We start from the raw sequence: 27,649 nt of genomic DNA, 5'->3' as shown, positions 1-27,649 counted from the left end.
TATATTTTTGTAAAGCAGAGGCCCTAAAGAATAATTTGGTGGGTTTTCCATTTTTTTGATGTTACAAATGCAATTTTTAGGAATTTTTTTTTTTTTTTTTTTTTTACATTTTAATGCAATAAAACACAATACATAACCCATTTTTTTCTTTTTTTTGTAAAATATAAAAGATGATGTTATGCCGAGTAAATAGATTCCAAACATGTCATGCTTTAAAATTGCACGCGCTCACGCAACCGTGATAAATAGCGTAAATTTTACTATCCATTAGTGACGCTTTTAAAAGCCTTTTATAGGTTACCACTTTTGATTTACAGAGGAGGTCAAGTGCTAGAATTGCTGTTTGCATGCGTGCGGGACCGACATGCGTTCGCCTTTGCGTGCTAGCACGGAGGGACGGGGGCACTTAGAACATTTTTTATTATTATTTCTTTGTTTTATTATTTTTACACTGTTGCTTTACTTTTTTATTTTTTTACTTTTATTGCTGTCGCAAAGGAATGTAAACACCCCTTGTGACAGCAATAGGCATGTGACAGGTACTCTTTATGGAGGGATCTAGGGTCAAAAAGACCCCAAATCCCTCTTCTGCACTTAAAAGCATTCAAGAACACAGAGATCGGTATTTTTTAATGCATCTCATAATTTGAAAATGGTGTCCGGGTAAACATGACAGACAGCCCATCAAAGGCAATCCTGGCTTTTTTGGGCTGTCCAGCCAGCCGGTGGATGTGCCGGTTGGTTGCTGGGGTCTCCCGGTGGGACGGAGAGCCGCGGAAGGTGGTGGGGGACGTTCCCTCCCTCTGCTTGTAATAGCAATGGAGTGGCTATTTAGCCACTCTGATTGCTATTACAATAAGAGCCAGCCATCGGCTATAAAAAAAAAAAAAACGGTACTGAGGTAATGCCTGAGGCCTCGTTCACACTGTGGTGTGCGAGGTCACTTTTTCTGCATGCGTTCTGCAAGGGCACAAAAGAAAACAACTGTTCTCTGTGTCCTGTTCATACCACAACACTGGTATCATGTGCAGATTTTCTCTGCACAGGAATCTGCAACGTGTATGCAGGTTTCTGCATGGGGAAAAAAACTGACATGACGTCAACAGTATGAGCAGGGAACATAACTGACACGCATGAAAACTGATGTCAACACGCATAAAAACTCACTGAAGCGCACATGAAAACTGATGTAAACTCGTGTCTCTGCAAGTGAACTCTAAAGCCGCGTATACACGAGCGGAATGTCTGACAGAAAAAGTCAGACGGAAGCTTTTCATCGTATATTCCGATCGTGTGTGTGCCTCATGGGACCTTTTTTTTTTTTTGAAAATTCTGACGGACCTAGAAATAGAACATGTTCTAAATATTTCCGTCTGAACCAATTCCTATCGGGAAAACAGCTCGTCTGTATGCTGTTCCGATGGACCAAAAACGACGCATGCTCTGAAGTAAGAGACGGAAGCTATTGGCTACTGGCTATTGAACTTCCTTTTTCTAGTCCCGTCTTACGTGCTGTACGTCACCGCGTTCTGGACGATCGGACTTTGGTCGGACTTTGGTTTGACCGTGTGTAGGCAAGACCGCTTGAATGGAATTCTGTCGGAGTTCCGTCGGAGAAACCTTCAGAGTTTATTCCGACGGCAAAACCGGTCGTGTGTACACGCATTCGTGGTTTTACCATCAGTTTTCATGCATGTATGGTGTGAACGAGCCCTAAAGCTGCAGGCATTGCCCTGGTTCAAACGCTTGAAGTCTAATGACATACTAGGTACGTGATTTGGTGGCAGGTGATTAAAGAACAATTCCAAGCAACACGTGAAACAAAGTAGTAAACTAAAACACCAGGGTGAGTAGGTTAATTTCACTTAAAGTGACACTAAATTATATCTTTATTCTCCCAAAAAAAACAATACATATCCAAAACTTAATAGTTAAAATCTATTTTTCATGATATAATTTTCCTATGTATTTTTCTGCCTCCTTTTAATGTTCTTTCTGAGCTCCTTAAAGTGGAAGTTAACTTCCATGCATGACTTTTACCTATAGGTAAGCCTATAATAAGGCTTACCTATAGGCATTGTAAATACCACCTAAACGTGCACCGTTTAGGAGATATTTACTGTATATGCAGCCAGTGACATCACTGGTGCATGCATTTTTAAGGAAAGGCCACCCGTGTCGTTTCTTCAGAGCCCCGTGCCCTGACCGGCAGCTCCTGTGCGCATGTGCGGTTGAGTGACGTAATCGCAGTTCTTGCCAGTCACAGAGCCGGAGTCCGTGAACCCCGGAAGCAAGACGGGTGAAGATGGAAGTGGCCTCCAGATCTGACATCTCAGCGCGGGAGGGCTTAGTTTTAAGGCAAGTTTAACATAATGTGCTAGTATGCGATGCATACTAACACATTATGCCTTTACCTTGCAGGGTAAAAAAAAAAGGTCCAGGGGTGTACGACCGCTTTAAAGCGTTTGTTACCCTAAAAAAACAGTGCTTGTGCTGTGCAATTTGGCCCCTGTGTCACCTGAAATACTTGGCTGATCCTGCCTGGCTATGCCCTCCCCCCTGTAAATGGACCACGGTTAATCATGGCTGCTGAGCCCTGACTCCATGGTCAGTTAAAGTGCCTCCATCATCCGCAGCTCTCTTCTCTGCTCTCCTATGTCCTCCACCCAGCCTGTCAGCTCTGTGTGTGAGCCGCCTCTCCCCTCCCCCTTCTCCCTTCTAGCACTGTTCCGAGCAGTATACAAATTACTGAACACAACCACTGCCAGCCCCTCTGCCAAGATTATATGTAGTATATAGTGTATGCCGTTTTGTAAAATTCTTCTAAATACATTTTTTCTTCTCGCTAATCAGCGGTCACATAACCGCCCGTCGCTCTTTTCCTCTGATGTATGTACTACAGAGGGAGGTCACGTGACCGCCCGGCAGACTCAGAGGAAGATCTTGGCCCCTCCCTCCATAGTGCATACATCGGAGGAAGAGAACGACAGGCGGTCACGTGACCGCTGATCGGCGAGAAGAAAAAAGGTATTTAGAAAATGAATTTTACAAAATGGCATACACTATATACTACATGTTATCCTAGCGGAGGGGCTGGCAGTGGTTGTGTGCACTGTCTTAAAGTGGAATTCCATCCAAAAGGGGAACTTCCGCTTTAAGGGAATGTGACCCCCTGACATGCCACATTTGGCATGTCATTTCTTTGGGGGGGGGGGGGGACCCTCTTTTTAGAGGGTTCCAGCTCCCACTTCCTCCAGGGGTGCCGGAAGCAAGTTCACCTCTCCAACATCCCTCTCAGCAATCATCTGGGACACGTCAGGTAAGAAAGGTAATAAAAGTCAGCAGCTGCAGTATTTGTAGCTGCTGACTTTTAACTTTTATTTTTTTTGTCGAAACTCCGCTTTAATAACCCTTTTAACTTTTTTTCCTATCTTTCATTTGTTTAGAACGAGCAGTGCACATTAGTTGCAGTTGTGTGCACTGTTTTATGCAAACTACAAATCCCATATTACATTGTTGATTACATGAGCAAATTGCGGCCCCAGGGCCACATTTGGCCCTTTGGCTGTCCAGCACTCGATGCTTCCACTGTCAGCGTGCCTCACTGTTCCTGTCAGCTGCCTCACAGAGTAAGATGACAGGCTCAGAGAAGCATGCTGACAGATATCTGTGTAGAACGCTACAAGAGCTGGAAGGAGAGAGCCTGAGGCGCTGATCAGTGTATCAGAGAGGCTCTATTCTGGCAGGAGAGTGATGCCTAGGAGATGTCCCAATGCTCTCTTGCAACTCTACTACTCGTCCAAGTTCTTCCTTTGTCTGTACCTGCACACTGCAGACCCCAGAAGCTGTACACCTCTGCAGAAATCCCCACTGTATCGATCTCAGGCTCTCTCCTTCCAGTCACAGTGCTTTTCAAAGGGCATTTGACATGCAGTGGGAAGGTGTTATATGGTCTTGTCACCACCTGGTTTAACCCTACAATGCCACACTAACATGCTGCAGTCATGTGCAGGACCCTTTGAACTTAGTGAGTTTGATAAGCTTTGCTGCTTATCAAACTCTGTACCCAGAGTTAAAAATCCTGCAGCAACGCTTAGCTGCCATTTTTACCATCCACTGACTCCCCATCTGAAACATATTTCAAGAGTAGTTGTACCCATGATTCCAAGCACCAGGTGCTTGTTTACTATATGTTTACATATTTACAGACCTTCCCAGATCCAAAAAATGATATTAAAGCAGAAGTCCAGCCTGAGCTTTTTAGGCTGGGCTTCTCCTCTGGGTCACAAGACTGCAATTCGTTTTGCATTTTCAGTGGAGAGCAGTCTGAAGTCCGCTCTCTGCTGATGTCACTGGCATCAGTCGAGGCATCGCATCATCCCGACTTCCAAGTCTGGATCTGCCAGCTGCCTTGATTGATGACAGTCTCAGCTCCCGTTGAGACGCCTGCTCCCCGCCCCTCCACAGCTCGGTGATCCAATGAGTGTGGAGAAGCAGAGAAGAGAGCTGCTGACTGACAGTCAGCAGCTCTCCTCTCGGCGATCTGTGAGTACTGAGCCATCGGCGATGTTCAGTGGCTCGGTTCTCAGTGCAGAGAGGCCGGGGGACAGCTGCAGCATTGGTCTGATGCTGCATCCACCTAGGTAAGTATGAATCTTTAATAATAAAAAAAACATACTTCTCTTTTAAGCAAAATTAAACTTGGCCCTCCACAACAGTCCCAGCTTCTCATGTGACACCTTGGGAAAATGATATGGTTATTCCTGTCATAGTTCCTAGTCTCAGCCTAATCCATCTTAGGAGTGAACAAGAGAGGGTGGCTTTGTTCCTACATACAGTGCGATCATGGAAAATGAACATAGACATCCTCTAACAGAAAGTAAGGAAGCCATCCTCTTACAGGAAGGAAGCAGCAAAGAAAGGAGTTTAGAGATTGAGAGGAGTCTGAGGCTGGGTTCACACATATGTGATTTGGATGTGGGTTTCTCCGGATCCAGTTCGCATGACAGGCAAGTGTGACCGGCTCTCAATGGAGCCGGTTCACACATGTCCATGGGGGCCGTGGTCCGGATTGAAAAAGGGTCCGGTGCCTTCTTTGGGTCCAGTTCAGGTGCGAATTCAGGCTAAAATTCTGACCTGAATCGCACTTGAACCAGTGTACAGGAATGCACCGGACACCATTCATGAACCTGTGGCCGCACATGTGTGAACCCGACCTGAGAGTAATAAACGCTAGTAATATATATTTGAATAGAATTTTTCATTTTTAGCATCACTTTAATTGACTATTGCCGTGTACGCACGGTCAGACATTGATCGGACATTCCGACAACAAAATCCATGGATTTTTTCTGACAGATGTTGGCTCAAACTTGTCTTGCATACACACGGTCACACAAATCTTGTCAAATTCCGATCGCCAAGAACGCGGTGACGTACAACAGGTACGACGAGCTGAGAAAAATGAAGTGCAATAGCCAGTGCGGCTCTTTTGCTTGATTCCGAGCATGCGTCGGAATTGTGTACACGCGATCGGAATTTCTGACAGCGGATTTTGTTGCCGGAAAATTAAAGATCCAGATCTCAAATTTTGTGTGTGTCGGAAATTCCGCTGGAAAATGTCCGATGGAGCCTACACACGGTCGGAATTTACGACAAAAAGCTCTCATCGAACATTTTCAGTCGGAAAATCCGACAATTGTTTCATCTACAATTGAGATTTTATTGCACTAGATCCTTCTACTTTTTTAGTATTCAGACCTTCCCTATGTGTATGTTGCAAACTGATGTAATTTCCTACCTCACCTCTTCGCAAATGCTCCATTTGTTTTGCTGAAATAAACATCAACTCTAATTTTTTATATTTTTCTGCTGTAGAATTCAGGGTGCTTTTACAGCCTTCTCATAAAATAAATCGGGACTCATAAAATTAATTCTATTTAGTGTAATCTGAGTTTTCTTCAGTCCAAAGCAGCCAGATGTCACACAACTGCTCACATGTTCAGTGGGAGGGTGCTTCCTGAAGAATGTGCTGTATAAAAAAAGCTCCCGGTTTTCAATGCAAATGTAAACTTCAAAGAGGGTGCTATTGGTCATGGTAAGAAACCTTCATGCTAGTACTTATATTACTATTCAAATTAGTTTCCTTGATCACTAACAAAATGGATTGGAGGGGACTGATATCTTACAACCATGCCAGAATAAAAATAAACTGAACTACTAAATTAGTATGTAAGTAACCCTCACAGTTGCACCACGTGGAGGCAAAAATAGTTTTTAGGTAGAGTGACAAAGTGTTAGAACTTCTTTTTTTATTGCATTCTCATTGGAGATTTTTTTTTACAACAGTGAGGGGTGCCCAGTTCGGGCAGCAACACAAGTCTTACAGAGACTTTAGCACTTTTTTCATTTTTTTAAAAAAAGGCTGGATGGATATCTATTTCATGAGCCATGCTTTGTTACAGGATAGTAGGTAATTGCACATTCATCTCTTATGATGCTCAAACTGACTACTTCACCAGCACAGCATTGCTAGGTGCTGTTTGGGCCCTAGAAGAGGCCAAGGAGGAAGTATACCCTTGAGGCTCGGTTCACACTAGAAGCGGCACGACGTGCAGGTTGCCTCACCGAGGCGACCTGCACACGACTGCCACGGCAACTTGCAAAACGACTTCTGTATAGAAGTCTATGCAAGTCGCCCCCAAAGTAGTACAGGAACCTTTTTTCTAAGTCGGAGCGACTTGCGTCGCTCTGATTAGAACGGTTCCATTGTACAGAACGGGAGGCGACTTGTCAGGCGGCTAGGTCGCCTGACAAGTCGCCCCCATGTGAACCGGCTCTTAGTAACTACTCAACACAAACTGTTACCTTTTGTATGTGATTTTTTTACACATTGTATATTCGCTTCTTACCAAAAAAGGAAATTCATTTTTAATTCTACTTGATGTGCCCATCATTAAAACTTCATGTAATTGGCTTCTGTAAATGTACATGATATAGTAATAATTCATTGCTGGTGTGTACAATCTCATTGTGTGCTGTCTTGATGCTCTCACAGATAACGCTCACTGATCTTCTTAAATCGGTAGACGGCCTGTCTGAGGTTTTACTGAGCTTGTAGCACGTATTAGCCTACAAGAATAGAAAGAGATTTTTTTTTTCTTTTCCTCTGCGTCAATGTAACCTGAAAAAACAATTGCTGACATACTTGTCGTCATTCATAATTAATAGAATGGATCGTACCACTGAGCTGTGTAGGCAGATTAGACTATACAAGGTTTATTGCAAGGGCACATACACTCTTTCCTACTGGTAATCTGTCTGTGTAGGCACAAGCAATATAATAAGTCATTGGATTTAAAACACAAGACCAGGTCAGACGTGTGTATACTGACGTTGCATGTTGCATAGATGTAGTAAAATGAAAAGCGAGAGATTAACTTTCCAGGATTTTCTGTATAGAGTTAATTTATGTTTATATGAAAAAGTATCAGATCATGCATCTGACTGATTCTAATGGTTTTAAATATACTTTGCTTTTTTAACCTTTCCATTTTATCTTGAGTTCATTTTGGTAAATCAGATGTTTTAAAATCAACATTTAAAGCTGATCTCTAGCTTTTGATCTTTACCTCCCCTATTTTGGCTGTGAGTGTGCTTTGGAAGATGGAAATTGCCTCCAGCACTTTTATTATATCAGCCACGGGTTGCTCCGTGTCTGAGAACACGCAAGCACCATCTTCAGCCTGTTGGTCGTTGTCTTGCCGTTGGAATCTAGCAAGCTGGCTGCTGGTATCGGTAGCTTTCTTCAGCGGGGACATGGTCTGTGAGGGTACAGGTGTCCACAGGAGAGGGGTAAGTATATAAAATCCATGGATAGATGACCAGAATGGGGTATACAGGATTGAATGCAAACTGAGCTCTCACTACCACCATCCTATTCCATCCCGCTCCAGGCCAGGCCCCTCTGATCTCTAGCTTTAGATTCAGTTTAACTAGTTTGTTCAAGCCAAGCTGGCCCAAACTAATCATTTCCCTCACTAATATATGTGCAGGCTCTGGGTGTGATATATAATCTGAATGTAGCTGAGGCTACATACAGTATAAAGTACTGTGTTCTGGGTGTGAGACAGGACCTTCCTGTCTCACAGCCGCAACGACAAATGAGTGTCGGTCTGAACAGCACTTGGCCATTTAAAGGTAGCTATGTAACCTATCATTGATACAATACAAAGCTGCCTATGAATAGCTGAGCGCTGCTCAGACTGGCACTATTTTGTTCCGGGTGTGGGACAGGAGGGTCTTGTCTTACACCCGAAACACAGTAGCTTGGCTCTAACAAAGTATTTACACTGACATTAAAGCTGGAGACCAGCTGAAATCCAGGCAACAGATAACTACACAGATGAAATACATATGAGGGCTGTTTTACTGGTGAATAGGGTAATAGTTCTGTCCATCCAGTCCTGAGACTGTTCCACACAGTGTATATGTGTGTGTGTGTGTGTGTGTATGTGTATATGTATATATATATGTATGTATGTGTATATATATATATATATATATATATATATATATATATATATATATATATATATATATATATATATATATATATATATATATATATATATATATAATAAATATATATATATATAAATTATAGTATCTCACAAAAGTGAGTACACCCCTCCACATTTTTGTAAATATTTTATTATATCTTTTCATGTGACAACACTAAAGAAATGGCACTTTGCTACAATGTAAAGTAGTGAGCATACAGCTTGTATAACAGTGTAAATTTGCTGTCCCCTCAAAACAACTCAACACACAGCCATGAATGTCTAAACTGCTGGCAACAAAAATGAGTACACCCTAAGTGAAAATGTCCAAATTGGGCCCATATTGTCAATATTTTGTGTGACCACCATTATTTTCCAGCACTGCCTTAACCCTCTTGGGCATGGAGTTCACCAGAGCTTCACAGGTTGCCACTGGAGTCCTCTTCCACTCCTCCATGACGACATCACGGAGCCGGTGGATGTTAGAGACCTTGCGCTCCTCCACCTTCCGTTTGAGGATGCCCCACAGATGCTCAATAGGGTTTAGGTCTGGAGACATGCTTGACCAGTCCATCACTTTTACCCTCAGCTTCTTTAGCAAGGCAGTGGTCATCTTGGTGTGTTTGGGGTCGTTATCATGTTGGAATACTGCCCTGCGACCCAACCTCCGAAGGGAGGGGATCATGCTGCGCTTCAGTATGTCACAGTGCATGTTGGCATTTATGGTTGCCTCAGTGAACTGTAGCTCCCTGGTGCTGGCAGCACTCATGAAGCCCCAGACCATGACACTCCCACCACCATGCTTGACTGTAGGCAAGACACACTTGTCTTTGTACTCCTCACCTGGTTGCCGCCACACACACTTGACACCATCTGAATCAAATAAGTTTATCTTGGTCTCATCAGACCACAGGACATGGTTCCAGTAATCCATGTCCTTAGTCTGCTTGTCTTCAGCAAACTGTTTGTGGGCTTTCTTGTGCATCATTTTTAGAAGAGGCTTCCTTCTGGGATGACAGCCATGCAGACCAGTTTGATACGGTGTATGGTCTGAGCACTGACTGGCTGACCCCCCCACCCCTTCAACCTCTGCAGCAATGCTGGCAGCACTCATACGTCTATTTCCCAAAGACAACCTCTGGATATGACGCTAAGCACGTGTGCTCAACTTCTTTGGTCGACCATGGCGAGGCCTGTTCTGAATGGAATCTATCCTGTTAAACTGCTGTATGGTCTTGGCCACCATGCTGCAGCTCAGTTTCAGGGTCTTGGCAATCTTCTTATAGCCTAGGCCATCTTTACGTAGAGCAGCAATTGTTTTTTTTCAGATCCTCAGAGAGTTCTTTGCCATGAGGTGCCATGTTGAACTTCCAGTGACCAGTATGAGAGAGTGAGAGTGATAACACCAAATTTAACACACCTGCACCCCATTCACACCGGAGACCTTCTAACACTAATGAGTCACATGACACCGGGGAGGGAAAATGGCTAATTGGGCCCAATTTGGACATTTCCACTTAGCGTTGTACTCACTTTTGTTGCCAGCGGTTTAGACAAATAATGGTTGTGTGTTGTTATTTTGAGGGGACAGCAAATTTATATTGTTATACAAGCTGTACACTCACTACTTTACATTGTAGCAAAGTGTCATTTCTTTAGTGTTGTCACATGAAAAGATATAATAAAATATTTACAAAAATGTGAGGGGTGTACTCACTTTTGTGAGATGCTGTATGTTTAACTGTGTCAAAGTAATCCATCTCTTCAAAATGCTAATTAATTACTTGCTTATAGCATACATAAGTGGATATAATGCCAATAAGGGGCAAATGGACACAAGTTGTAGGAAAGCTACAGATTCAGGTTCACTATGCAATAGAAATAACTTGTGTTTTATTAAACCACCTTGGGTGTTCTTTTCTTTCATGAATTGAGAGCACTAGTTTACACTTTGTATTTTAATCTCCAGGCACACCTTGGCTATTCTTTGCTTTATTTTTTTCGCAGTTTGTTCCCAAATAAAGAAGTCCTTTGGATTAGAATTAAAAAATGCAGGGGTTAGGAATTTCAGGTTGCATACAAATTGGAGCTGTTGTTGGTCAGGCAAATGGACCAGCTGAGAAGGCTCAATTTATTAACCTATATTGTATTTGCCATAGTGATTTATATATTGAGCCATGTGAATCTTTTTTTTTCATCTCTCATTGATCCTTCATTATGGCAAATAAAATGTGTTGCAGTTTAGTGAATTGAGTCTAAATATGCCCCATAGAGAAAGACCTACAGCTGGTGGGTTGGAGAAACATATAGCAGGTTGGTGATAAAGTGAGTTATATGGACAGAGGGGAGAAAAAGAAGTGCATATGACATTGTTGACAGCTTAAAAGGCAACAATAATAAATGTTTTAACGTAACAGAATTCAACACATTCTGTATGCATTTACAAAACATATTGTTGTATGAGAGCAAAATAAGATCATCCAGTGGTTGTCCTTTCAGCAGGTGGTGTTCATTGTCTGACATTTGCCTACCAGGGCTCAGAAGTTGCTTTGTGTGCTTTAGTTTTTGTTGAAGGTATTTTCATTGGTACTTGTAAAGTCAAATGCACGGATCATCCCCTCCCCCTGCAGGAAAAATGATAGAAGATGGTTTCATTGAATACAATTTACCATAATACACTGCTACATATATTTTTTTTAAGTAAGTGGAATGTATTGACTGAGCGACACTGCCTGAGAGGCATTGTATAGCCTTCAGATGTGCCACAAGTAGGGATTAAAAGACTGCATACTCTGGTGACACCTTATGGGCATAATGAGTAGCAGTGGAGTTGTGCATTATTGCAACATACCTGCTTTATTCAGAGCATGTTAAAGTGTTTTCATTAGTGACCAGCCCAGCAGTGTCTTGTATCTCCTGTGGTAATTACACACCCTGACATGTCATTTTTGGACTGTCCAGTAGAGAGTGCGCTCTTCATGGGATAAAGGCGTTCCAACAACACCAAAATTCAGGAAGACCTGAGATCTATTGTGCACTTAAGTGTCAATGTAGTCCTTCTTTTTTTTTTTTCATGAAATATGTCACTTATCTGTCCTTCAATACCAGTGCTTGTAAAAGAAAAGCTACTTACAACATCTGGTTTCCGTCTACAATAGTACAAGTAGAAGTATACCTTCCTGCAATAAAGTTGTCTGTGTGTACTTGATAAAACACTAAACAATGCAGGCCCTAAAGTTACCATGCCTAGATGCTACTGATTGTAAATCAGCACCGGTTTCAGAGATTCATTTTTTAAAACCTCAATACAAGTCCTTAAATGAAAATGTAAGGTCCACTTATATTGTAGCCCTTCTGAAACACTTTGTGAAATCTATCAAAGAGTATAGCAGTTGAAAAAAAATGTTAAAAAATACATGCCTTATACCCTTGCTTCTGGCATGACTGCCTAGGTGATGGTGATGTCATTGGGCCACCTTGTGGGTTTCTGGGAAAACTGAGCATTCAAAACTTTACAAAAATGAGCTCCTGCACAGTTTTTTTAAGCATCTTGTTGCAAGATTTGATTTCTCAGTATCAAGCAGTTCAGCCCAGTGACATAATTGGTGCCTACAGGAAGACGCTGGATAGGGGGGGGGGGGGGGGGGTTAAGTTATTTTTTAAAGTTTTTTCTTCAAATATGGTCTTGGCTGTGCTTGGTAAAAATGGTTAATTTCCTTCTTTAAAAATACACTAAACTGTTTGTTTTTTTGTTTTTTCATTAACTGTTTTTCTTTCTTTGATTTACAGTCATTTCAAGGGAGTCAAGGTCGAGCTTATCTATTCAATTCTGTGTGAGTATTACTTCTAAGACAATCTTTTTCTATTACTGCTCAGAGAATATCAGATAGGACTCGCACTAGTGCTCACAGACTATCTGTTTATATATTTCAGCTGTAATAAATATCATTTTCTAAAGCTGTCCGGTAGAAAGGAGAAATTCCACGTTCTATTTTATCTGCATGCATTTGTAGGTTATGTTCTTTGAACAGTAAGCTTACAGCATTATGAAGCTATATCACTAGAAAGAAAATATCCCTCCATAAATTGCAGCAGCTTGCTATAAGGCACCATTGTGTTTATTTTTAACCTGAAAACATATTGTTATCGCTTTTCATAGCGTATGCATAAGAGAACGGAGACACCCAGAGGAATAAGCCAACTCTGCATACTTTGCATAAAACAAATGTGCCCTGTAGGTTTCAGAGGAACAGCTATTTTATTGAAGGAAAATGCAGACAATTTGCGCACATCTTGGTGTTTAGTTATAATTTAGCTTTTATCTCTTTAGTTGCTTAAGGGACATCTTGAATATGTTATACAGTATAGATTTTTTGTTTTGTTGAATAAAACGCTTAAATATTTGTATTACATTTTTAAATCCAGTAATATGATTCATATGTACCATCTGCATCAAGCAGGTGGAGCTCTGAGCAAGAACAAGGCCTCTTTGTCTCAAAAAACAGCTTATATGTTAACAGACCAGAATCAGTCAGAGAAGGGGCACACCATTTAGCAAAGATGGCAGCCACTTAACTAGTGATAGATATTTTGGATAGACTAGAAGTCTAAAAAGCCTCTGTTAGGTTTTTATTGCTGTCTGTGTCACTTCTTCTGTTGAGAGTAATCCACCCAAACAGGAATAGAGAGAAAATCTTCACATGGGGTGAAGTTCCAGTGACAACTGGCGACACCTCACTTTGCAGAGATTTTCTTCCACTTCCTAATGTGTCAACTTCACAAGAAGTCAAGCAAAAAAAAAAAAAAACCTGACAGGGACTTTCAAAATTCCAAACTTTATCCAAAACTAAAAAAAAATGGCTTTACGCTTTGTTTGCAAAAACACTTGAATGCAGTGCTTGACTTTCTTCTCAGAAAGCTTACCATGCTTTCCCAACAGAGCATGATAAAGTAATGTTTGGTAAATAAAGATTTTATACTATGAATTGAATAAATACAAAACCCTTCCCGTTTTGTCTGTAGGACAGAAAGTAAAGGGAAATCCCCCTAATATGGCAGAAAATTGACACGGTTTTTAAAGTGTGTGTGATGGTCAAAATTTAAAATCATATATTCATTTCCACATTGAGTTTAAATTATTTCTAGCTTACTCCTAGTATTCTGAATGATCTTGAAATTGAAAACCTACTTTTTGTAGAATCCCACACATTTACTTCCTTTAATGCAGTGACACATATTCACTATGCCCTGTGAATATGTACTGCCGTGTCACACATTTCACAGAGCCTGTTGTCTGAGCTACAGAAGTGCTGAAGAGCAGGAGTTACAGGAGGCACAGTCAGTACAGGAAACACATCACATCATCACTGCTTGCAGGCAGCAAGTTACCATGGGATATGTAGTCCTTAGAAATCGAAAGTAAACCAAAGGAATGAGCAGAGGAGAAGCCGCAAAACATGCAGGGAATGCAGGAAGTTGTTGAATGAGATGGCCAACAGATAGGCAGCACTTACAACATGAAAGAAGATTTCAAGTAAGAGTATACTGTATTGCAAAAAAAATAATTGTCTTTTGTATTGTATTGCTATGACAATACTGATGTTTTAAAATTAAAGTGTATGTTTTAACCCTACATTATCCAAAATGGGAGAAAAAAAGATTTTGGCTTTAGATTTTATATTTATTTTTAGAATAGCAGGTTCAAATTCTTCCACATGTGCAAGACTAATAAGAGACAACTGGATTGCAAGGGTTGGTGCTACCTATATATTTACAAGCTGGCCCAGAATTATGGAACATCTGATTGGGTTATGGCCCAGGAATCCACGCTTTGAGAGAACAACAACCTTTGTTTCATTTAATTAAAAAAATGTTTATTTTGAATAATATGCTTTACAATGTGAGGGCAGATAGTACAGTTACAATACGATTCAATACAGGAGGATTTAGAAGGCCCTGTTCGATAGAGGTTACAATCTAAAACGGAGGGTCAAGTGATACAAAAGGAAATAACGGGGGGGGGGGGGTGAACTGATGGCCAAAAAAATAGTACAGTTGTTAGGTGGAGGCAAGATGGGCTGCTCTGAAGAGAAAAATATTCAGGACTAGCCTAAAAGTGGATAGAGTAGGAGATAGTCGAACAGATTGGGATAGGGGATTCCAAAGTATGGGAGAAGCTCAGGAGAAGTTATGGAGGTGACAAGGGAACTAGAGAGCAGAGGGTCTTGGGAGGAACAAAGAACAATTTGGCTGGTATTTTGAGACTAGGTTAGTGATGTAGCTGGGGGCAAGTTGTGGATGGCTTTGTAAATTATTGTTAGCATTTTGAATTTAATTTGTTGGGTGAGTGGCAGCCAGCGGAGAGATTAGCAGAGAGGGCTAGCAGATGCTGAGTGATTTGTTAGGTGGATGAATCTGGCAGCAGCATTCATGATAGACTGAATAGGGGATAGCCTATGTAAAGGTAAGCCAATGAAGAGGGAATTGTAGGATTGTACAATTAGAATTGTAAGTGGCATTGAAGCTGATAAGTAGGATGAGAGCCAACGAAGAAGACAGTCACAGAGACCAAAGGAATAAAGTTTTTTGAGGGGGAGGGGGGTGGTCAACTGTATCAGAGGCAGCCGAAAGGTCCAGAAGTAGGAGTACAAAATAGTCTATTGGATTTTGCTGTTAGTAAATGATTTGTGAGTTTTAGAAGAGCAATTTCTGTGGAGTGTTTAGGGTGAAATCCAGACTAGGGGATCTAGAAGGTTATTCTTAATGAGGTGGTCATTTAGTAGGTTGTAGATCAGGCTTTCACGGAATTTGGAGAAGGGGAGCAAAGAGATGGGGCATAGGTTGTTAAGATTGGCGGGGTCCAAGGAAGTCTATTTAAGTATGGGGTGACTAGTGCATGTTTTAGAACAGGGGTCCCAAACTGGCGGTCCTCCAGCTGTTGCAAAACTTCAAGTCCCATGAGGCATTGCAAGGCTGACAGTTACAACCATGACTCCCACAGGCAAAGGCATGATGGGACTTGTAGTTTTGCAACAGCTGGAGGGCCACCAGTTTGAGACCCCTGTTTTAGAGAGTTGTGGAAGATGCCAGAAGAGAGGGGAAGATAGATGATGTGGTTTTGAGAGTGTAGGATAGAGTCAGAGGGTGACCGCAGTATTTGAGAGGGAACTGTGTCCAGGGGACAGGTGGTTAGGTGGGCATTAGAAAGAAGTTTAGCAACCTTGTCTATAGTAGCAGGGTTGAATAAGGGAAGTGTTGATTGTACCTGTGGACATGGGGTGTCTATAGAGTGGTGATTTAATTGCAAATTGAATCAATCTTATTTTTCAAGTGAATGGCAATCTTCTGGGCAGTGAGTGAGTTGGTGGGTGGAGGACACAGTAGAGAGTTAAAGGTAGAGAAGAGTTGACGGAGACTGGACAAGAAGGTGTCAATGAGAGTGATAAAATAGGTCTGCTGTGCAGTGTGGAGGCAAGAATTGTATTTTTGGAGGGCAGATTTTTATTGGTTGAAGTCTTTCTGAGACTTAGTCTTACGCCACAGACGCTTTAAGAGTGCGGCTAGGTTTTTTGAGACTTCTGGTGTCATCCATTTGTCATCCATTTGCCAGGGTTGTAGGGGTCAGGCCTGATTCTGTGTGTAGCGAGGGGGGTGAGCTCATCCAGGGCAGAGGACAGGGATCTATTGTAGACAGAAGTGGCTAGATTGGGACAGGACAGTGGTGAGATTTTGTCATGGAGGTGGTCAGTAGCAGAATAGAGAAGACATGGGTTGAAATGGCGAAGGTTTCTCTGGGTAATTGATAGGTGTTTGGAGGGAGAGGTGATGGAAGACAGAGAGAGCGTCAAACTTGTGCCGCGTACACATGGGCGGACTTTTCGACGGACTAGGTCCGGCGGACTTTTCGACGGACTTTCCAATGAACGGACTTGCCTACACATGGTCAACCAAAGTCCGACAGATTCATACGTGATGACGTACGACCGGACTAAAATAAGGAAGTTCATAGACAGTAGCCAATAGCTGCCCTAGCGTCGGTTTTTGTCCGTCGGACTAGCATACAGATGAGCGGATTTTTCGACCAGACTTAAGTCCGTCGGAAAGATTTGAAACGTGTTTTATTTATAGGTCCATCGGACTTTTGGGGGGAAAAAAAGTCCGCTGGAGCCCACACACGGTCGAATTGTCCGACGGAGTCCGGTCCGACGGACCTAGTTCGTCAAAGTCTGCTCGTGTGTACGCGGCTTTATAAGGTGGTGATCAGAGAGAGGAAAGGATTGTTGGAGAGGTTGTAAGGAGTGCATAGGTAGGAGAATACAGGGTCGAGGGTGTTGCCATCAGAGTGCGTAGAAGCCTGTACCCAGTGCTTCAGTGATAGCAGGTGGTAGTAAGGATGGCTGAATTGTATCTCCTCTAGCTAAAATAACATGGATTCTTTATTACTTATGTAACTGAAGAAGTTCAATGATCTTTACCTGAGTCTACTACTATAAATCAAAGGATAGGGAGTGGCGCTGTGTTAGGAGTGTAAATAAAAATGAACAAAAAATGAAAATGTGTGAATAAAAGTGTAAAGATAAAACGTGTGAAATTCTTTGGTGTGATCCAAAAAATTACTTCCAATAAACTTATTTTATATATATATATATACCCTTGTGTTAGTGCAAAAACACCTTGATCTAGTGGAAATTAATATTATATGTGCAAAGAATCGCAAATATCAAGCAGCACCTCTAAATACCATAAATACATGAATAAATATAAAGTGATAAAGTGCCAAAAACAATAAATGTCCAAAAACAATAATTGTCCACCAATAATGTGTAAATGTGCAATAATTATAAGTAATAAAAATTCATTGATAATGTGTCCAAATCGCAGCTAAAAAAATTGCAAAACCATATGCTGTTTGGTAAGAGAAAGATTCATAACCAACAATGTATAAACGTGCACTAATTTATAAGCATAAAAAATCGTTAATGATGTGTTCAAATCGCAGCTAAAAATCGCAAAGCCATATGTTGTTTGGTGCAAGAAAAGTTCATAACAATTGTGCAAAAAAATCTTCTTAAATGATAAAGTGCCGTGCTGTGACAACCAGTGGTCCCCCCAATGTGGTTGCACTCACCAGAGCGCTCCACCCCTGCAGGGGTACGAGCGTATAATACTGGTCCTCTCACTCCAGTCCAAAAGATGTCAGTTTCCTTCCACGCATCCCATTCTTAAAATGCAGCTGTATACACTGAGAGGTGGGGACTTCCTGTCCCTTGGTGTTAGAAGACCCCACTCGATATCCGCTTGAAAAAAATGTTTTAGAGGAAAAATATCCACATAGCGTGATTCTGTTTTCCAAAAAATATCTATTTATTTGCATAAAAAACAGTCCAGTCGCTATAAGCTAGAGACACACTAGCGATAAAAGTGTTAAAAAGTATTTGAAAAGTGTAACAAAGCTAGGAGGGGGAGTACACAGTCTCCTATGCTCTCCCTGTAGTCCGGGGCCGCAGCGTCAGTGTGAACCGCCGCTTGCGTTCCACCGGTCCGAGTTCCGGAACCACGATCCGCGGAAATGACGTTGTGCGTGCCAAGATAGTCCCGCCTTACGTGTTTCGTCACACGGACGTCATCGGAGGCGCTCCGATGACGTCCGTGTGACGAAACGCGTAAGGCGGGACTATCTTGGCACGCACAACGTCATTTCCGCGGATCGTGGTTCCGGAACTCGGACCGGTGGAACGCAAGCGGCGGTTCACACTGACGCTGCGGCCCCGGACTACAGGGAGAGCATAGGAGACTGTGTACTCCCCCTCCTAGCTTTGTTACACTTTTCAAATACTTTTTAACACTTTTATCGCTAGTGTGTCTCCAGCTTATAGCGACTGGACTGTTTTTTATGCAAATAAATAGATATTTTTTGGAAAACAGAATCACGCTATGTGGATATTTTTCCTCTAAAACATTTTTTTCAAGCGGATATCGAGTGGGGTCTTCTAACACCAAGGGACAGGAAGTCCCCACCTCTCGGTGTATACAGCTGCATTTTAAGAATGGGATGCGTGGAAGGAAACTGACATCTTTTGGACTGGAGTGAGAGGACCAGCATTATACGCTCGTACCCCTGCAGGGGTGGAGCGCTCTGGTGAGTGCAACCACATTGGGGGGACCACTGGTTGTCACAGCACGGCACTTTATCATTTAAGAAGATTTTTTTGCACAATTGTTATGAACTTTTCTTGCACCAAACAACATATGGCTTTGCGATTTTTAGCTGCGATTTGAACACATCATTAACGATTTTTTATGCTTATAAATTAGTGCACGTTTATACATTGTTGGTTATGAATCTTTCTCTTACCAAACAGCATATGGTTTTGCAATTTTTTTAGCTGCGATTTGGACACATTATCAATGAATTTTTATTACTTATAATTATTGCACATTTACACATTATTGGTGGACAATTATTGTTTTTGGACATTTATTGTTTTTGGACATTTATTGTTTTTGGCACTTTATCACTTTATATTTATTCATGTATTTATGGTATTTAGAGGTGCTGCTTGATATTTGCGATTCTTTGCACATATAATATTAATTTCCACTAGATCAAGGTGTTTTTGCACTAACACAAGGGTATATATATATAAAATAAGTTTATTGGAAGTAATTTTTTGGATCACACCAAAGAATTTCACACGTTTTATCTTTACACTTTTATTCACACATTTTCATTTTTATTTACACTCCTAACACAGCGCCACTCCCTATCCTTTGATTTATATTTCTTGGGGGATCACTTAGGTGTTCCCTTCCTATCTAGGGGGGCTGCAGGTGGGAGTCAGTCCACGAGCGTGGATCCGTTGATATATTTATTTATTTCTGAGTCTACTACTGCTATGTGTTATTGGCTCAGACCAAACAGAATATAGGGCTAGATGCTGGCAGTATAGAACCTGAATAGGCCAGTGACTACAATCTTTTGTGCGGTGGGGGTGTTTAGCATCTGATTGCATAAGGGCTCCACCAATCTTGTGCTTTAAAATAGGTAAATTGGTGGTGGCTGTGGACTACTATGCATACAAGTCCCTAAATATTGTATATCTAAAAGAGGCATCTCTGTGCACTGTTTATATCCTTCTCAGAAATGTTCCATTGTGAAAACATAGTATCTAGTATACCTCAACTGTGTTTTTATAGATTTGAATTTTCTCCTCAAAAACAGTGTTAACGTTGGTTGTGGGCCTGCAGAAGAGCGTGTGTTACTTACAGGACTCCATGCGGTAGCAGACATCTACTGTGAAAATTGCAAAACTACATTGGGCTGGAAATATGTGAGTAGGCTTGTGTTAGTTACATTTTTGTTCACTAGGTTGCCTATGATTGTGTTGTACTTCTATTAAAGCTGTCTTTAAACGTGTGGTGACTATGCTAAATTAACATTTAATGTGAAAATGTCAGGTATCATTGGTGGCTAATACCTTTTTAGGTTTGCCTGACAATCTTCTCATTCCCAACAAAAAATAACAATTATGAACACTTATGAAATGAATGTATTTTCTTAAGATGTAAGAACAGTTTTATAGCACATAGTCTAGTTGGCTCAAATTTAAACTCCCATGCATCTACAAAAACTTTGACCCACGTTTACACGATAAGCTCACCTTTGGAACATGTTACTTGTTGCACCCATATTTAGGGTGTATGTAACATGTTCCAGCTCCTGCCCCTTCTCCTCCCTACACCCCCCGTAACAGCAGGCGGGGGATCCTCCCCCTGCATCCGCTGTTAGAATATAAAAACAACAAGGCCATGCGGGGCTCCGCCCACAAAGTTTTGTGAAGTTTTGTGAATGAATGAAATACAAGTACCATTGGCCTCTGCAGTTGACTGCTTGTAGTTCTCAATAGACTGTGAGGGCGCTGGTGAGTATTCTCGTAGTCCATTGATTCTTCCTGCCATTCACTAACTGCCTGCCCGTATCCATATCAGAGGTACGTGCAGACAGTGTACTGTGAGTTTGTGGGATCCAGGCATTGCACCCACAATCTGCTGATTACAAGGTGAAGTGTAAACAAAAAAAATGCCCTTTTTTTACCTGCAATAATGTGCATTTATTTATATTAAAGGTAAACTTATCCTTTTAACCCTTTTGCTGCCACCAATGTATGTCATATGCTGACAGGGGGGGTTTATACAAAGCGGGCAGAAATGCGTGGAAGCCTACGTTCACATTGGAGCAATTTGTCATGCAATTTGAGAGATCAAATTGCATGACAAGTTGCAGCCTATTGACGGCAATGGCACTGTTCCAATCGGTACGACACTGATTTTGCGGCGCCGCACCGATTTTGCAAAAGTAGTTTGTGCACTACTTTTGCCGATTTAAGGTGCGACTTCAATAGACATCTGTGTATGAAGCAGTGGCGGCTTGTGCTCAAAATTTTAGGAGGGGGGACTAAACTGAAAAATTCAGAAAAAAAAAATTCAATTGCTGCCAGTGTGCTCATCAAATGCTGCCAGTGTGCCCATTAAATGCTGCCACTGTGCCATCGAATGCCGCCAGTGTGACCCCCCCCCCCCGCCTGCTCGGCATCTGCCCAGCACTTACCCTGTCTTGGTGGGGCAGCAGGTGACGGCGATGAGAGGGGTCCTTCAAGCCAGCGTCTCCTGCCATCCTTATTTCCCGACTCCCGTCCTCTTCTCCTGACAGGTAACAGACCCGAACACCTGTTTGGCGGAGAGGTGGTTCAGTGTTAGGAAAGCAAATATTAATTCGCCTTCCTAACATGGCTGAGTGAACTGTGAGCGCTAAGCATGGTGCTCGCAGGTCACCATTTTTGACTCCTATTAGAGCCTATGGTTCTAATCAGGTGCTTCAACCCCCCCTTCACTTCAAGTGAAGTAGCGCGATTTCAAGCAGCAATGTGATTTAATGATTTCAAGCAGTAGCATCAATGTGAACCAGGGCGAAATCTGACAAACCAGGCACAGTGGTGTAGTGGGTAGCACTCTCACCTAGCAGTAAAAAGGGTCGCTGGTTCAAATCCCAACCACGACACTACCTGCCTGGAGTTTGCTTGTTCTCCCTGTGCCTGTGTGGGTTTCCTCTGGGTACTCTGGTTTCCTCCCACACTCCAAAGACATGATGCTAGGTTAATTGGCTTCTGTCCAAAATTGGCCCTAGTATATCAATGTGAGTTGAGGACCTTGGATTGTGAGCTCCTTGAGGGTAAGGTGCAATGTATGTGTGCTTTGTAAATTGACGGCACTATATGGGTACCTTAAATAAATAGGGATAATTGTAGACACGCACCCACACTCACTCAGGTTGAACTGGATGGACTGGTGTCTTTAATCAACCTTGCTAACTATGTAACTATGTAAGCTGTCAGGTGGAGGTAATGGGATGATTGTACCCCCTGGTAATATGGGCCCCCTTGCCATGGCTGGTGTGGCTGAGCAGTGGGCAGAAGGGAAAGGCTGGGGAAGCTAATTGAGTAAGATCTGAGTTTATTAGCTTCAGTGAAAAGCAGATGAGACCTCAAATAGACTTGCTGTGAAGGATTGATAACATCACATTCCTCTGATAGCAACACCCCTTTCATTACCACCCACTAATTCTGATGAACAGACTAGGAAAGATGGTGTACTGATAGTATGGGTGATGCAATAGGTACACATATTTTAAAGTGTTACTAAACCCAGGACCCTACATTCACTTTATCTGGTCTTCCACAGTACACAGGACATGGAAATGCAATTATTTTAATAAATATAAACTGCTAGATACCTTTTCTCGTCAGCAGTATATAGCAGTCTTGTGACTTCTATCAGTGTCCAGCCGAGCACTGGTTAAACCTTGTAGGAGGAGTTTTCATTCTCCTCTGACTGTCTTTGAGGCTGCGTGACTCCTGTCCCTCTCTAAAAATCTTTAGCATTAAACGCATTAAACTGAGCATGTGCAGAGTGCCCCGTGTGCCTCCTGTGCTATTAGATGGATTGGGGACTGTGGAAGAAGGGTAGGATCAGAGAAGACAGGATCAATACCGAGGATAACCCCTTAGGTTCCACAGTGAGTATAACTAGCATGCTTTACTACATATACAGACTTATTTTATTGTTGTGGGTTTAATAACACTTTAAGGCTGGGTTCACACTTGCTGCAGCCGTGGCTCACAGCAGGGGTCCGACGCTTCCCTGTACACTGATTTCAGGTACGAACCAGGTCTGAATTTTTGTCTGAATTCGCACCTGATTCAGGGCCAAAGATGCACAGGACCCTTTTCCAATACGGACCGCGGACACCCACCCCAGGGGCGTGTAACCCGGCTCCATTGAGAGCCGGGCACACTCTCCTGTCTTGCGAATTGAATGCGGAGAAACCCACATCCAATTCTGCATAAGTGTGAACCTGGCCTTGGTATGCATAATGGCACTATTTTTTTCCTTGCAGTGTCAGTATATTTGTAAAAATACTTTAGTTCCCCTTAAGGCTGAGTTCACACTATTGTAAATTGGATGTGGGTTTGCCCGCATCCAATTCGCATAGCAGGAGATAGTGAAGCCAGTTTACACATCTCCACAGCGGCTCCAGTGCAAATTGCACAGTGGCCCTGTGCGTCTTTTGGTCTGTTTCAGGTCCGAATTCAGCCTTAAATTCGGGCTGAAATCGGACCTGATTCAGTAATGGAGATGCACCAGACTCCTGCTGTGAGCCGCTGCATTCTATAGTCTTAGACATTCATTTTTATAAGCCATTTATACAGATGACAATGCAATGTTCAATGTAATGTACAATGTTCACATGCTTAATGCTCAGAATTTTTAGGTGACTTCTCTCTTTGTTCTCCATAGGAACATGCCTTTGAAAGCAGCCAAAAGTATAAAGAAGGCAAATACATCATTGAATTAGCTCACATGATCAAGGATAACGGCTGGGACTGAAGAGATTCACAGAAGCCTAAAAAAAACATCCAGCCGAACGTGTTATCCTTAGAATGAGCGAGTAACTGAGTGCTTGGTTTCATATGATTCAGAGGCTGTGCCGCATGGAGCATCCTCTCACCCTTAATCCATCATTCTTGGTGAATGGCCTCTAAACTTCTGACACTCTGTCTCTTTGCTTTGTATTCCTTTTGTGAGTTGCCCTCGGCCTCGTGCTCTTTTGTAGAGTTGGCTAAAGAAAAGCATCAGGAGCCTCATAGCCCAGCCAGTTCTTTAACTGTTAGAGTTGATTTAAAGCTGTGCATAACACGATGTAAAAGAAGTGGCATACGGGGGTCGTCCTGTAGAACAGAGGGGAGGTTTTGTAACTACATGGTGGGAGGGACATACGATGATGATGATGATGATGTCCTAAAATTTAAGTTATGAAACATGTTTCTTACAAGAGGAAAATACCTCACTGTTACTTTTGGATAATGTGCGTGATTACCCTAGACAAACTGGGTTCATAATTTATACCTTGAAGAAACCAAAAATACCCAGATTAGAAGATTGTTTCATGAAATCTTTAGCCATATAGTGGTACTTGGTAATTCTTTTTCTTCCAAATCAGCTGATACTCTAAATTTGTATGGTCCCATTTATAGGACCATTGTTGGTTTAGGCCCCATTTACACTGCCGCAACTTGAAAGTCGCGCAATTTTGGCGCAATTTTAGGGAATGCCTGTGTAAATTTGAGGTCCATGGACCTCAACTCGCATCAAAGTCAGACCAAAGTAGTACAGGGACTACTTTGAAGTCGGTGCGACTTGAAGTCACACAGATATGAATGGTTATCATTGGGAATCATGGGGTATGACTTTTAATGTGACTCTGATGTTCAAAGTCGCACAAGTGCAAAAGGGGCCTTACTGAAAGGATGATTACTTTTTTCAGAAAAACTATGATTTCATATTGCACCAATATTCCCTGACAAAATTGTGATCATATACAGGACTTTCAATGTTTAATACAGTCAAGGTGCACATTTCTTATGTCTGCCCTGGCACCGCTGATTCAAACCAGTCAAGTGTCCCAGGCATTTTAATGTCCATATTGGACATGTAACACCTATTTTGTTTAGTATTTTTTTTTTTTTTTTTTTAAAGAGCATAGTGGTGGCTCTTGTTTTCTTTTGTGAAATCGGTGCAGAAGGGCATATGTTGAGATGCTTCAGTCAAAGTAATGTAAAATACAAGCATAAGAACGGGAGCCAAGTTTATGAGAACTGCAAAAGTTCTGATACCAGAATATGAATAACAGTGCTAAATTAATTTACTTTGTGAGATAATTGGGAAACCCTTTCTTGCTTTTAAAATAAGTCAATTTTGTTCGACATTTGCTATTACAGTTAAAAGCTTCCCAGGTTTTGATTGCAGTACTCAACAAAATGTTCCGGTATCCATCATTGGGTTTGTTATTTGTGGTCTGTGACATTAAAACAACCATAAAGAATGGAAAGAAGCTCTTCTTTTTTTTTTTTTTTTTTTTTTTTTTTTTTTTTTACGTTGGTTCACTTGGTCTACTTTAATTTAATTTAATCCCTAGAGTTGTAGAAGAGTGAACTGATGTATTTTATTTGTCTTTTTTTTTTTTTTTTTTTTTTCACAGAAACACGGGTGGCTTTTTCTGTAATAATTGTGTTCTTTTCACTTACTAGATTTTTTTTTTTTTTTTTTTTAAACTAAAAGCAAAGTGCACCCAACAAACAGAGCTTGTTCCCTTTTTTTGTTTTTAAAATTATCCTTGCATTTCATGCTGCTGAAATGTCAATCCTAACAGATCCCTAAAAAGTCTTTTGAGCTTATGATCTTTTAAGCCTTTATTTCATATTCCGTGATCTATATATCAATTGCACTTGCTGGAACTATGTTTTAAAGGAAAAACCAAAGGATGCATTTTTCATTTTGCTATATGACTGCCTGTCAATGTAACAGGAATAGACTGTATAATAAGAATGTGCTATTATTGCATATTTTTTTCTGTAGCATATTCTTTACATAGAACACATCTCGGCAAAGTGAAAAAATACACTTGTGCAGTATGTGTACATTTCAGTGCTTGAAGAACCTTGTGTTTTAATGTAAAGCCACATTGACATTTCCCACTTAAGCACGACTATCTTTTCCACATTGTCATGATGTGCATTCTTGTTCAGTGCATATAATGTAAAACCATAACCTTCCTTGAGAGCAAGAACATGACCAAGGGTTTTTTTTTTAACTTTAAGCATTCTACTCTACCAGTAGTATTTAATTATAAGCGAAAACATTTAACGATCATAAATCGGCTTGTTCTCCACTCTCTATTCTTTCAACGATGTTCTGGTCTTTCCAATGGCCCAGTTGACTAACTTATAGGTAGGGGGGTGGTAGTTGCGCTGTGATAGGAAGGGAATAGAGGGAGGGGGAGGGGGACTATACTAAAGTGCATGTGACAAACATGCCAGGTGACCTGAAAACATCAGTCAAATAAGTGAAAAAAAGAGAAAGCTGACGTGTGCAAATGAATGGTGAACTACAAGGGAATACCACTTAGTGGTGTATGCAAAAAGTGCTATCATCAAGCAACAAAAAAAATCTTACGAAATACATATCAGCAAGCAGTGCACATGGGTATGAAAAGCAGCTAGACAAGTGCAAACATTCCAAAGGTGGTCAAATACAATTCCTTAAAACGTATAGAATATTCTAGAAAATATATATGAAAGACAAATAATTCATTAAGTATCAACAAAATAAATGCACAAATGAAAAAAATATGAAAAAAGTATCAAAGTATATAAAATAGTCCCAGTGGTAAATGTTGGTAAAACACCAACAATTGGCAGCTAGCAAATACAATCCAAAAATAAAAAAAAAATACACATAAAGAAAATATAGGAAAAAATTATGTTATATCAAAAAAAGTGTAACAACAGTCCCGCCACCAGATGTGACACTTCTGAATAGAAATCCAAAAACAATGGTGTAAGTAAAGGGAGGGGAGTGATCTTCAGTGGGGGCACCGCCGTGTGCACAGGCCCCTTACCTTACAGCTGTAAGGTATACAGCATATATATTAGAAGCCCAGCAGATAGGAAAATCCAAGAGTGCAGCAGATGGCGTTGATCAAGGATGCGGTATGTCATATGCAGAAAAACAAAATAAACAGCATATGGTATAATTCTGTTTGATGTGGAGGACACAGGAGGGGAGGAAGAGTGGGAAGAGGGGGAGAAAGGGGGGGTTGCACTCACTTGTGAACAATGAGCGCAAGCCTCAGCCCACGAGCGCCGAGCTCGTATAATGCCAAATGCTGGCTAAGGATCCTCCAACGTATCTTCGCCTCCTGCTCCTCACCGCCCGTCATGCAGCGTTACAATGTGCAGTATAAAAAACAGAGAACCGCACATAGCGTAATCCCGTATAAAATACACTTTAATGAGTAGGCCAGAATATCATACACATCGTCTGATGTGACGAGCACGGCGCTCGTGGATACATTACCCCCCAGTTGTCTTTTTAATGTAAGTGTATGATATTCTGGCTTGGATTTCTATTCAGAAGTGTCACATCTGGTGGCGGGACTGTTGTTACACTTTTTTTGATATAACATAATTTTTTCCTATATTTTCTTTCTGTGTATTTTTTTTTATTTTCGGATTGTATTTGCTAGCTGCCAATTGTTGGTGTTTTACCAACATTTACCACTGGGACTATTTTATATACTTTGATACTTTTTTCATATTTTTTTCATTCATGCATTTATTTTGTTGATACTTAATGAATTATTTGTCTTTCATATATATTTTCTAGCATATTCTATACGTTTTAAGGAATTGTATTTGGCCACCTTTGGGATTTTTGCACTTGTCTAGCTGCTTTTCATACCCATGTGCACTGCTTGCTGATATGTATTTCGTAAGATTTTTTTTTGTTGCTTGATGATAGCACTTTTTGCATACACCACTAAGTGGTATTCCCTTGTAGTTCACCATTCATTTGCACACGTCAGCTTTCTCTTTTTTTCACTTATTTGACTGATGTTTTCAGGTCACCTGGCATGTTTGTCACATGCACTTTAGTATAGTCCCCCTCCCCCTCCCCCTATTCCCTTCCTATCA

The 27,649-nt window shown here is 41.4% G+C and overlaps 1 protein-coding gene across 2 annotated transcripts in view; it reads left to right on the top strand.

Annotated features, from left to right (window-relative positions):
* YPEL2 (yippee like 2) overlaps nt 1–27,141 on the top strand; it is a 113,357-nt gene extending 86,216 nt beyond the window's left edge. For both annotated transcript variants that reach the window (XM_073615274.1, XM_073615275.1), the window contains 3 exons: nt 12,351–12,394; nt 19,783–19,891; nt 23,415–27,141. In XM_073615274.1, coding sequence (XP_073471375.1) covers nt 12,351–12,394; nt 19,783–19,891; nt 23,415–23,504 — 243 coding nt within the window. In that variant the 3' untranslated portion in view covers nt 23,505–27,141. The remainder of the gene's footprint in view (nt 1–12,350; nt 12,395–19,782; nt 19,892–23,414) is intronic.
* Nucleotides 27,142–27,649: the final 508 nt, after the last annotated feature.

The sequence above is a fragment of the Aquarana catesbeiana genome, linkage group LG02 (assembly GCF_042186555.1).
Source record: "Aquarana catesbeiana isolate 2022-GZ linkage group LG02, ASM4218655v1, whole genome shotgun sequence".
NCBI lineage: Eukaryota > Metazoa > Chordata > Amphibia > Anura > Ranidae > Aquarana > Aquarana catesbeiana.
Note: the sequence above shows the minus strand (reverse complement) of the source record. Positions and strands in the feature narration are given on the sequence as shown.